We start from the raw sequence: 13,329 nt of genomic DNA, 5'->3' as shown, positions 1-13,329 counted from the left end.
TGAGCTATAAATATAATCAAATAAAACAATTTTCTTAATGCTTATAAAATTAACGCAATGTTATGTTTCTAGGTTGGATAAAACTTATGGGAGAATAATAAAGGCTTTCGGAACAGAAGACTTATTGCGTTGGATTGTATTGCTTCACATTGGATGGAGAGTTGAAATTTTACCAGCTGAATCATGTATTCACGTAATTTATTCATGGTGAAAAATTTGTTACCATCACGAGCTAGTCACGAAATGGGTTTTTTTCCTTAAAATTCAGGTCCTTTTTCTTTTATGTACAGAATCAGCAGCAACACGAGACATCAACATTCAGTTCAATATGTACCGTCATATTATTGAAAAATTACTGAAGTTTGTGAGATTCCAACGATGTATTCATCACTGATGAATAGCCGTTATTTTAGTTCGGCGGCATCATCAATATTGTACGATGGCCACTATGTAGAAAACTTGATTTTCATGATGATAAATTATCCAAAAAATCTCTGTGGGCAGAACTGACTCGATATCAATGTCGAATAGCAAATTCGAAACGCGATATATTTTTAATGGAAATTTGCAGCTGGTATATGTAAACTTAAGTAGATAATGATACTATATATACAGTCAATATACTATATACTACAGTCAATAGCTTAGCTTAGAATGCAAATTGATGACTCAAAATTACAGCTTGTTGTTTAGAAGGATTCCAAATATCCGTGCGTACTAAACAGATGCAGATACTTCATTAAATAGGCTTATAATAGGTTAGTATATCATGTTTCCATCTAACATCCAATCCTTTTCCTCGTGAGATTCCAGCGGGCTGTTGCCAGGTGAAGGAACGAAATGCACCCGGCCAGCGGAGGGGTCTGGCAGCTGAAAGCTTGCGCAATCGTGGGCCAGACTCGCAGTCTGGGGCGGCCAGGCGAGAGGCCGTGCCGGGGACAGCGGTAGATGACTAACTATACGTCTATACCTTACTCCTGGGCCTCTCTTGCCAGGATAAACGTCATCGTGATGATATCATGGCAACTGCTTGGTTAAAGAATGATGCAATTAGAGATTTGATTGCATTTATTGGTATCAATTTCACGAAGAATTAGTTATGAAGTTTGATTGTATGGGCTTCATTAGTTCAAAGTTCAATTGATGTGAGATAAGGAAAGTATGACTATACAAAAAGCCACACCAATGCGTGTTGAGAAGTATTACATCTCATCGCTGAACTTAAAAATTTTAGATAAAATTAGTTAAAACAATGCCGAACGCAAGCTTCCAGGAATAGGAGCGAAATTTTTATAGTTTAAAAACTATAGGTTGACACTCGGTTGTCAATAATATCACAATCGCAACCGGAAAGGCAAACTACAAATTCTATTCCAATGTACGATGAAGATAGAAAAATTTAGGAATTCTTAATTTAGAATTATTCCAAAAAATTAAAATTTTAGAATCGTGAAACCATGAATTATTGAAAACCGCGATAAATTTTCCACGACCGATTGAAACCTGATTCTCTTGTATCGAGATGAAGTTGAACCTTACCACAGAAAATAAACCACGCGATCAGATTGTCACCAAACGCGCAAAACTTGATACCGAATCAATGTTCCCCGGTTGAAAGATCTACTGGATAAGGACATTGGATTAGGGTTAGAGGATTGGATTAAGGTTTGATAATCTCACGAGTGATATTTTTGTGATTGACCAGATACGACGTGATTGTGGTTCTCGTGCGATTCGCATCTTGAGAAAATGTAGCAAAAGACTGGGACAAAAAAGGCAACGAAGTTTAAAAATTACACTAGGTATTTTCGGAGCTTCAAACTGTCGGAAAAAGAATTCTTTAATGCAGTAAATTTTTTTATTTAACGATTGGGGGATTTTAACGTCTAAGAGCGAGTGATCCCGTCAAGTTTTTTGGCTCTTATTTTGAACGATTGAACGATCCTGATATCAGACGCGCAAAGTGAAATTGTGAACAAAATTGTTCTTCGAGAAAAGCTTACTTAATGCACTGATTTTTTCTAAGGAATAATTTTTATTGAGCGATGGCAATGTCTCGGTTGATAGGACTTGGACATACAAACGTTGCGCGCACTCAGAGTGCAAGTTATGACGTTGCAGCAATTATGCGGACGATTCTAGAGCGATCGTTGTAGTAATTAGGAAGAATGTGATGAGAGCAGCTGAGCGCTCCAGCTGCCTGCTTGTTTTGTGCTTCTTCAGATAAATGATGGGAGAAAAAATATCCCTGGCAATAGGGAGTTTTCCTCAAGGGCAAGAATAGTGATAGGTCGATATTCGAGTTGCAAAACGCTCTAACGCAATGAATATAGGAGCTTAACTTCAGCTCATCGTTAAGAGTTAAACATTTTTTTTTTGTAACTTCCTATGCCACTCTGATGTTTTTTTTAGAAATCTAACATGTGTATGAGAAAAATGAGTTGATTTTCACTAGAAAAAAATCTTTCCGTTAAAGGATAGCAATGCCTGATGTAACGCGATGAGCAAAGTCTTCGTCACGACGTAACGCGTTATAGGCGCAATGTGACGAGGCTTTGCCTGATGTAACGCGATGAGCTTAGCCGTCGTCACGACATAACGTGGTATTGGGCACAATGTTATGTGGACGTGCCTGATGTAACGTGATGAGCAGAACCTTCGTCACGACGTAACGCGTCATGGGCGCAATGTTATGTGGACGTGCCTGATGTAACGTGATGAGCAAACGCTGTAACGTGGTGGGCGCAATGTTATGTGGTCGTGCCTGATGTAACGCGATGAGCAGAACCTTCGCTCAGCGGGTATTGAACGTCCGTTTGTTCGTCTCAACTTCCTTCCGCCGTTCTTGGCCAAGTCTCCCTCTCCCCCTCCCCCGGGGCTTTCAGCTTCCCTAATCCGCTCGCCTGAATTCCTCTGTATTGTCCCCGTGAACTTCCCATATCCACCCTCCCTCCCATCCCCTCGTGTTCCTATCCACAGCACCTCTCCAAATCATGCCCTAGCTGAGTCTCCCTTGACAGTGTACCATCTTCCTTCCCTAGAGACCGAACCACTTTTTTTTTCGTCACAAATTCTGTTTTTCAAGCTCGTCTCTCGCTTTCTTCACGCGATCGTCTTTCCAGTTAGACCTAACTCATTATCTCGACAGCAACGCTTAGCTTATCGATTTTGCCAGCAAATGTAGAACTCTGTTGATAATTTCTGCTTATGCATTAACATTTCTCTAAAGAACAAGATACATTTCAGCTCAGGAATAATTTATTCTAAGAATTAATTACAAAATCAAATTCGCTTTACTTAGCGTTTCGTCTCAACAAAATCACGTACAACTCCACACGTATCCACTAAGCAGGATGTGTTTACATACTATTCTAGTGAATAAAATTTATAACAGTAATATTCACTAAATAATTGGAAATATTCTTTGATAATGGATTTCATATTAAAGTTCTAAATCAAATAAACGATCTGGCTGAATTCTTCGAGTTATAATGAGAAATGTAGTGACTTTCCTATCATCAAATGTGCAATTAAGGACGTACGGGGAATGCGTTCTCAAAGCATTTCTATTCCTTCCGGACATCCATAATGCACATGACCATGTACATGCTAAATATTCTTAACGAATGCCAATACTTTCGTGGCATAGTTTTTAGCAGCCCAGGACGATTTTCCCTGGTGTAATTACGTCGACTACGCTACAGTAACGAAGTCACTACTTACCTTGGGAGCAGAGAGTAAAACTGTGCATGGTTATTAATTCAACCATGAAAACTGTGGGTCGCCATTCATTCCGTACGACCAATCATTCGGCATTTACTGGAAGAAAATACACTATTATGTTCGAACTTAAATTCGAAGAGAGACAAACATTTTCATAGTTCTTCATTTTTGTTTTTTGGTATGTTTTCAGAATTCAGATAAAAAAAAATCACAATTACCGGTACACAAAAGTTAAATGGAGTCATTCACCCGCGTACTGCTTATTTATAAATTTGATAACTATTTGATTAATGTGCTAATTCATCTGGTAGTAAATGCCAACAACAGCTTCAATTTCAATGTCACTTGTTCAGAAAACGCGGGAATTTATTCTTTTTTGCAGAGTCTTGATTTACGTTTTCTACAAACGCGTTTCATGTTTATCCTGGGATACTGAAATATAATCGTAACATCACCCTGGAATGATTCAAGGCATTGTATCTTTGATTATTCTGCCAATAAAAAAAATCTTTGGAACAATAACGATTCTTTATAGAGCTTTTCTCTAATGAACTTCTTAAGCATGTGCATTATTGAATTGAAAACCAATTGATCGTTTGATGAAAGAAATTTGCTACATTAGTTGTCATGTTGACATTGTACTTCGGGGTCTTTATTCTTACCACTACTAAAATGTCTCTTAAAAAACAATCTTCTCCTGCTATTACTTGTTATCTCACAAAGCTAAGAGTAAGTTTATCTTATTATTATTTATGTTTTTAAAAGTATCAATGTTCTATTTCAAATGATAAGCCCGCGGTCTGAGAATTATATCACCGTCGCATTGCTAATCAACGCCCATATTCATTACTTATATATTATACTATTACTAATAAATTTTATTACTAATCAATTATATCGCCCATATTTATTACAAATTTATGTTATTGTGACGCTCATTCTTTTCCCCCGTTTATGACAGCACTTTCAACACTAAATAAGATGTTAAACTTTAATTTTATTAAATTGTCCGTTGCATAAATTTAAATACCTAATGTAGTGATAGATTGAAGTCAAGTTAGATTACAAGTAAAAATTTGAATTATGAATGGCCGTTTCGGGACTATTTTGTAACGCCTCTCTCCACCATGACGCCACGAGATGTGACGTCATATATGTTGCAGGTGGATGGGTTGACCATAACGCTTGTTGTAATTGATCGTTGTTAAATAAGTTAAATCTCGAGTAGATTATCAATGAAAACATCCAAACCGATTTTATTGTTCATATTTATCTATCACCTAAACTTGCGTAAAATTTCGTTATGTGGATAATAAATGCCTGGACACATGTACAGCTTGAAAAAATATTAAGATTTTTAGGTGACTCACTACCTCGATCGCAGGCATAATGCTCCTGCACAGGTGTAAGCCTGTGGAATTTTATCGCCCTTATAAATTATTATTATTATAACTTATATAGTTATTACTTGTGTAATTATATCGCCCATAAATAAGTGTAAACATGTGCAGGAGCCATTACGATATTTTTTACGGGACAGTCAAAATTTTTTTGACTGGCGAAATTTCGCTACAACACATGATAAAAATTTAAATATGTGCTTTCTATCCAAATTATGTTGTGATAATTTTATTTTCTTAAAAGGTGATTGTTTTATTGTCTTTGATTTGATTAATCTATGTTTCATATTGAACACCATAAGAACGAACATTTTGTAGTTTTACAAGCAAATAATCGCTGGTAAATTGAAGAATTTATTGTTTGTAAAAAAGTCACTAGCCAAGAAGTTTAATCAAATTTGTATAATAAACGTATTTTGTTGCTGCTGCAACGACTGAGAGAACTAGCGTTACAAGGCTCTGTACTTTTGATAATATGCAACAGCAACGATTAAGCGAACATTATAACGAAAACACTCGAATAAGAAGTAAAATAAATTGTTCCAGCGATTTAAATTCGGCATCATGTTATTGAAAAGAGAATTAATAAACATCGTCCAAATATTGATTTGCAAAGTCCATATTTTCTTTACCAATGTAATCGCCGAGCATATTAGAAGGAAATAAATGAAGTAGTGTTTAGGTGATAATATACATGAATAGATGAACTGTTTAGCTTGGCGTGACGGTTAAATCTATATGGACAATGAATAATCTATAAAAAGAGTTATTTTAAAAATTCTGAACATACAACTCAATGCCAGGCCGGGTAATACTTTTTCGACTGAAATTGTGAATTGCTAAATTGAAAGAAAATGTGGAATTAAATAGCTGCTTCTACATGCATTTAATTATGCTTTTTAGGTTACCTTATTCTAGAAGAAATTATGCGCAGGCAAGGGAAATAGGGAAGATTTCTTTCAATCTCTAAGCAAGTAATATTCCGAATATCACATCACATGGTATGCAGTGAATATTTTTTTTATTGAGTGATTGTTTTCGACTCTATTAATGGTGTTCATGTTTAAAAACTCATACATTCATACTCAGCTTCCGTCTGCATACGTTCATACAGACATTGCTTACTAATTATTAAACTGAGTGAACTCAGAGGGGAGCCTAGACATCCTTCTGTACATCCTAGTCGCAGTTCCCTCGCTCGTCGGAAGGAATGTCGTACAGCCGTGCACAGAAAAATTACTGGATCATGTTGTCCAAATAGTGACCCATTTTTCGCACGTATACCACTGATGTACCCTCCTGCCAGGTTAAAACTTTGTCAGAGTAACCCACACAAGGCAAAACAAAAAGTACATCACTATTTGCACAAAGTTTTGCTCATTCCACTAAGTGTGGAATGTTTTCCCTGCTCACCAAGTCGCAGAGTCTCTGATGCTACCGTCGCCGACGCCAGCAAGTTATTCCTTATTGAATATTACGACATTAATGATATTAAGGTAGTATTACGGTGCCCCGACGCTACAATTAAGACAGGCGATAGCTAGCTGAAGCCCTCATAATCAAGTATGAGTCTCCAGCTATTTATTCAGTATAACATATGTTATACGGAATATACTGTTTTTGTCAAGACATTGGAATTTCAAAGTAATCGCAAGTTGCAGTTTTTCGAGTTGAATCCATAATACATAGGCATTTTTTACTTAAGCTATTCCATAATCGCAATTTAAAGCGTTGAAAATATTCATTTTACTTCATGATGACACAACAGCTTATCTGAAAGATCAGTAAAATGTCCACGAAAAAATGTTTTCAATTCATCAACGTCAGCAAAAACGTACAGTTCGACTCGTCGAAAAAAAATTGTTGTATTCTTAATTATCGCAAGAATAAGTGGACTAATTACACGATGATTTATTATTCCCTTCTTTTCATTGTTTTTCTTTGAAATACCAGCGAAAGCATATATCATATTTTAATGGTGATTAGATGTATATATGGGCGTTATTCATAGCATATTATTGGGAAATGAACATATCTTAAATTTGTTAAATATTGCGAACAAGTGCTTTGTTGTAGCTTTAATGTCAGGAAGGCATTGGGTGAACTCAAAGGGGTGAACTCTTTCCACTGGGTGGAAAGTCGTCACGCCGCTGACTGCAGGTGCTACACAGGTAATAACGATATGTAAGTAATTCGAAGCAGTACAAGAAAATATCATTAAATTTTCGATAAAATCTAGAACAGATTATTATTTTATGAAATAATTAGTCAGCCATGTTATACTGAATGAGAGTTCATGCATTTAAACGCATGGCGTTTAACTGTCCTAGTAACATTATTTGCATTGGCCCAAAAGGAAATTGAAGACCTATGAAAAACTCGAATCTCACTGGGCTGTTGAACCATCGTGAAATTCACGAGTGCAATTATTTTTAAACATTTTGCAATTTCGTAAAAAACTTCCGAATATTTCCCTTCATGGAACAGCTACTTGTTTTCAGGGTTATCTTAAATATACAAGACGTTTCGAAGCGATAACATTCTACTGAATATGTCGGTTTTAGCCCGCTCGCAAGTTTGTCGTCTCGACGCGGCCAATACCTTAGGAAACAATTCGCTAAACGTCCCGGAGGCTCCGCATTGCCGGGATAAGCAACCGCATAGTGACTGATATCAAATAAAGGACTAATTAATGATGCTGTGGTGTCGGACGTGATGCAAATGGTGAGGCAACGCTATAATGCCGGATTTGTTAGTGTATATTAAGAGAAGGAACGATGATAATGGAAAGCACAGTGCTGTCTGCTACAGACAAAGCAACATCTACGCGGTGGGTGGATAAATTTTTATTCCGTGAGGCATATTCGTAACAACTTGTTACTTGCATGTATAGTATAGGTTACAACTTGTTACTCGCATGTACAGTATAAGTTAAAACTTTTTTTTGCATGTGAAGTATGTGTTACATTTCGTTTCTGGCGTGTACAGTATAGGTTACAACATTTTTCTCGCGACGTAAATCAAACTCTACTAATCGTTTGGAAAACCGACGTAATGTTCTGATATCTCAATGACATCTCATTGAAAATATTATTCATTTACACGCGAAGAATAGTATGATGGGTGTGGGGAGAATAATCCTTGATTATCAAAATCATAATCGATAATTATTATCAGAAACATATTTTCCAACATCTCTCTGGACGTTTTGGGCCTTTTTCATGTTATGCGAGTACTATTTGACTCCTTGTTCACTCATTGTGTTAAAAAACGATCGCAAAACGATTTCCTGAGTCATCGCAAACAAAGATTCAAAAATAAACTAAGAAAGTGAATCAGTGCATTATTTTTCTGAAATCGGATTGTAAAAATTTCTCTCACGAAAAAAAAAAACTAAAACCGAGAGCGAAGTCATAGGTCTCCACCTGTAACAGTGGCAACATTTTCGCCTCCTATATAACAGTGGCAACATTTTCGCCACTTATACCAGTGGCCATATTTTCAACCCTTTTAACAGTTACGCCCGTTTCGCAATTTTAAACAGTTGCATTAGTTTTACCATTTAAAACAGTTACATTAGTTTCACCATTTATAACAGTTGCACTAGTTTTGTCAATTCCACTAGTTTTGCCAATTATAACAATTGCACCAATTTCACCACTTATCTCCAAGGAAAATGTTATTATAATATAAATTGTGAATCATTTCGATTCGCTGATGCGAAATCTCAAACCTATCTATTCTGCCACCGCATCAGACTCTAATCTAAAAAATCAATATAAGAAACTATGGTGCATTTAATATAGATTTACAGCTGAATCGCGTCTAAATATATGGCAAACTTTGAGTTTCATTCTAAAATAGAAATATATGACGCTTTTAGCACCTAGCCCTATTCCAAAGCAGCAACCAGCTCTATCAGTGTGTCCTGGAAAAGATATTTTCTGAAGAGAGATAATATGCAATTCATATCATGAGGTGAATAATGGAGGACGTGGCAAATATGGCAAATATTTGGATAAAGCCTCAAAAACTATGGCACCAGCAACGCTCGAGATTTTATCCGATATGAGGTCAAGAATTTCCGTTGAAGTAAACTGTTCCTCATCCGTAACGATATTTCGCTGAAATTTTAAAACTTGATCTTCATGTGATGTTAATTACATATCATGACTGTAAGCCGTAAGTGTGCTTAGTTGGAAACTGGTTATCTCCTGTTTCAGAGCCAATTTGTTTGTTGAAATGCAGAGAATTGCGTTTTTCTTGAGGCAAAAAAACCATCACCTTGCTCAATGAATTTTTTGCCTACAGTACTTATCAGCCCATAACTCTCGAGAATGCGTGTAAAGAAACAAATATTAAATTTTTCAATGACCAGGAAGAATTTTTTAATTGTACGCTGAATGCAACAGTCATACAATCACACGGCAATAGATTCAACTTGATACTTTAAATTTTCTCTCATAATTCACGTGTTTCCAAACATTTTACATATCTAACCTTCATTCTCCACAGAAGTTCCTTCGAGTTCGTCAACATCTCAGCATTCTTTGAGCTGCGCTTCCAGTTTCAAATTCCAGTTCTTAAAAGTTTGGTCACGAGTGCCAAGTTATCATGTCATCCTACGCCAGTCCTGACCCCTCCAGCGACCACGGTGGCTACTATGACGATAACCAAGTAGACTCGTACGACAACTGGAACTACGATGACGATAGCTACGACAAGAACTCGGGAGTTTGGGACTCCACGAAAAATGGCGGTGAAATTGCCGGCATCACCATCGCTGCCATTGTCGTACCGGCGATCATAGTGGCCATTATCCTGGCCATAGTGATCGCCATCTGGGTGGAGCTGAAGAACTTCGAAAAAGCCGTGAACCAGGGCACCAACAGGGGCACTACCGGAGGGTGGCTGCACTCCATCTCCAGGGTCATCAATGACATAGACTCCGACGCCATCTTGAGGAGAATGTGAGTCACAATTTAATGCAAAAGACATCGATTTTATGAAAATTTGAAGATATATTCACTCACACTCATTATCCCCAATTAAGTTATGGCCGCTGTTTCCATGACATTAAGCGTAATTTTCATTGTACTTATTCTGGTATAAAAAGTATTTATTAATAATCTTTTGTCTTCAATAATTAAAGAAGAGTTATTCACATATAAACATGATGATCACCATATTCAGTGAAATTTACCAAAATATGGGACGAGTTTTATCACATTTTGTAATAAATATTGCCGGGAAAATTTGAAGCCAGCTAGTGAAGGAAACAATCTAGGGGAAAAAATTGCTTTAAATTTGTTTCTAATTTTGAAGCAAAATTTTTCATGTATTTGATAAAAAATATCTATAAATATATATGTACATATATACGCACTATATTTGAAAATTATATTTATCTAACTCTTGAGTTACATTGATGTTGCCTAGTTGATATGATACATTTTTAGAAACATAATAAAAAGATGAAATTTATTTTTATCGATAGATAAATCAGCAAGAGTAGCTGTCCGTCAAAAGAAGTTACATAATTCAAAACATTATTTAACTCTAGACGACTTGTTTGCTCGAATCTAAAAGCCAAACGTATTTCTGTGTCAGTGGCAGAAGTTTAATTATTCATAATATCGGATGCATATCAGATGTTTCCAGAAAGCAAGGCTAACAACTTATCAGGTAACAAATTTAATCCTCTTCCAAAAAAGCAGAGATAAGTCGTATTTAATTCATATAAGGAACCATGTTTGTGACGATTAAACTGAAACTACTTCATCACTAAATTACAGTCGCTTTCCCATAACACTTTCATGCCGCCAATATTGTCCCGGCTGATGACAGTCCCAGCGAAAGTTTGGAGCAATTCCAGAGATGGTTTAATTAGGCTTAATAATTGTACGTCTCTCATTCGTACCTCAGACACACATCACTTTCACATCAGGATCATTATTGAACATGTTCTGCAATCAATATGTGAATTATTGCCTCCATCGCATGTTAATTATATGCATAAAATGTTTAGCGATGGTGATAGCAGTTAACATAGGAAGATTATTTTTTTAAATACTAACGATCATGTTTGAGTTTTGGGTTTCATTATGATATGATATTTATTATATTCAGAACATGGAGATGGAGCGCAAATAATTTTATGTCCGCACCTCAATCTCGGGTATATAGCAACTCACGCATATTAAAATAAAATTTTGTTTGAAACAAAATTTTATCGGGTGGCTTTCACTATAACTATTGTGCTTTTACACTTTTAAATTTTCAAGAAATTGATGAATAAATTTAATATAAAACAATTGATAATATTAATATTACCAATAAAATATATAATGAATAATAATAAATGCATGTAGTGAAAAATCTTTAAATTAAAATTTTCACACTCACCTGTGTTTACCGTACAGGTTCCCGGGAGGTTTCGCCAGCGTGCTGCAGAGCATCGAGGACGCCTACACGAGCTACCGGGGCTTCAACTCCCCAGCCCAGAAAAACTCAACCAAAACAAACCTAAACAAAAGAAAAATAAAGTTTGAGAATGTATTCTCCAGTAACAAGTGACTGCGAATCACGAGCAGCTTTCGCAAATGCTGAAAGCTAGTGTTGAATTCTACTAAACAGTGACAGATTTTCTGAGCCTAAGCTTTCAGCTTGAATAGGAGCATTCAAGTACTTAAAGAAGAGGTTCAATTTATGCAAATATTTCTCGGTGAACAACAAAAGTCATAAAACTTGTCAGAAAAAATCAATGCTTCCATGTTCATACCTTTAATACATATTTTTTGCTATTTGCAGCCAAAGTCCATTTTTAGGGAGCTTGCAGAAAAGAATATCTTTCACCATGGCCATGCTATATGATGCTATATGATTCCAGCGACTATGATGATTTGGCTATGCTGATTAAAGTGCGTCAATAGCCGAACTGAATCACTTCAGATGGAGTTGTCCAATTCATGAGATATGGTGATGAATAGTGAAGGTTCTAACTTATTTATAAATTAAATACTTGTCAAGAAATGGTTTACGTGCGCGCTTCCATTGTTTATTAATTGTAAATGATATCATAATTCACGCCCGTTTTTTGTTCTGGAATTGTCATACGGCAATTTCCTGAAATAGATAAGTTTAAAACTTTGATACAATACACATTTGACGAATTTTATTCCCTCTACGCTGAATGAAGAATTTTCCACATTGCTTGCTATAGTGGACACTATAGCAAGCAATCTGAAAAGATTACTTGCCTGAAACCCATATATTTCATAATTAGATTACACCTACTCTGGATAATTAATTCTATAGAATAATTGTTTAAGTTGTTACTAGATATGAATTATCACTTATTTGAGAGCTTTAAGAATTTGAACTCAACATCTGTTAATCACGGGTCACTCAATAATATTAAGTGAGATCATATGAGCGCAAGCTTTGTGCTTATATTCAGAGCATTAAAATTAATAATGACTTTCAATCACTTGTTATGTATCTCTAATATTTATTGTTATTTAAATATTATCTTATCAAATACTGCTATGCAATGACGCATCGCACTTTGTAGTAAGACTGTTTGACCAATAATAAAATGGTACATCGCTTCTAAGTTGGTCAAAAATTTAGTGTTAATAAATATTTGGTTTGCTAACGATTTCTCTATTTAAAAACAACGAATAAGGAGAAGTGTTTTTTTTTTCTAAGAATTTTAGTGGCAGAAACTTAGCTGTAAATAACCGCAAAAATTTCCTTGTGTCTGCAACGTAATTTCTCCTGTTGAGGTATTTGGTTCCTTGTTTACTATCCTTCATGCGAGTGTAGGTTATCCTTTGGTATCCTTCATGTTATCCTTTGGAATAAACCGTTATTTAGCCTGAGTTTACGAGGCCTGAGACAAGAGAATTTTTTCATCTTTTGAAAGTATTTAATCTTGCAATAATATTTAAATAAAAGTATTTATCATTTCCTCCCATTCATTTGTGGTAAATAATAATACTATACAGATATAATATTTATGTTAATTTCCATCGCTTTACATTCGCTGTGTTAAAGGTAATGTCAAGACGTGTATTAAAATACATCAAGCTCTGCACACGGTTTGCCCACCCAAGTTCGGTTATTCGGTTAACGCAGTGGCTTCAGTTTTCCAGAGTAAGTTCCAGCTGCACATTTAAAATGGATTGGATTGCGAAGCTCTATT

At 35.7% G+C, this 13,329-nt stretch overlaps 1 protein-coding gene across 1 annotated transcript; it reads left to right on the top strand.

Annotated features, from left to right (window-relative positions):
• Positions 1 to 7,918: 7,918 nt before the first annotated feature.
• LOC108674471 lies at positions 7,919 to 12,828 on the top strand. The gene is made up of 3 exons (XM_018162424.2): positions 7,919 to 7,953; positions 9,639 to 10,093; positions 11,546 to 12,828. Exons 2-3 carry the CDS (start codon positions 9,738 to 9,740, stop codon positions 11,697 to 11,699), a joined length of 510 nt encoding a protein of 169 aa, XP_018017913.1. The 5' UTR covers positions 7,919 to 7,953; positions 9,639 to 9,737; the 3' UTR covers positions 11,700 to 12,828.
• Positions 12,829 to 13,329: the final 501 nt, after the last annotated feature.

Source organism: Hyalella azteca, unplaced genomic scaffold (genome assembly GCF_000764305.2).
Source record: "Hyalella azteca isolate HAZT.00-mixed unplaced genomic scaffold, Hazt_2.0.2 contig15311, whole genome shotgun sequence".
Classification (NCBI taxonomy): domain Eukaryota; kingdom Metazoa; phylum Arthropoda; class Malacostraca; order Amphipoda; family Hyalellidae; genus Hyalella; species Hyalella azteca.
The sequence above is the reverse complement of the archived record's forward strand: the minus strand, read 5'-3'. Positions and strand labels throughout refer to the sequence as shown.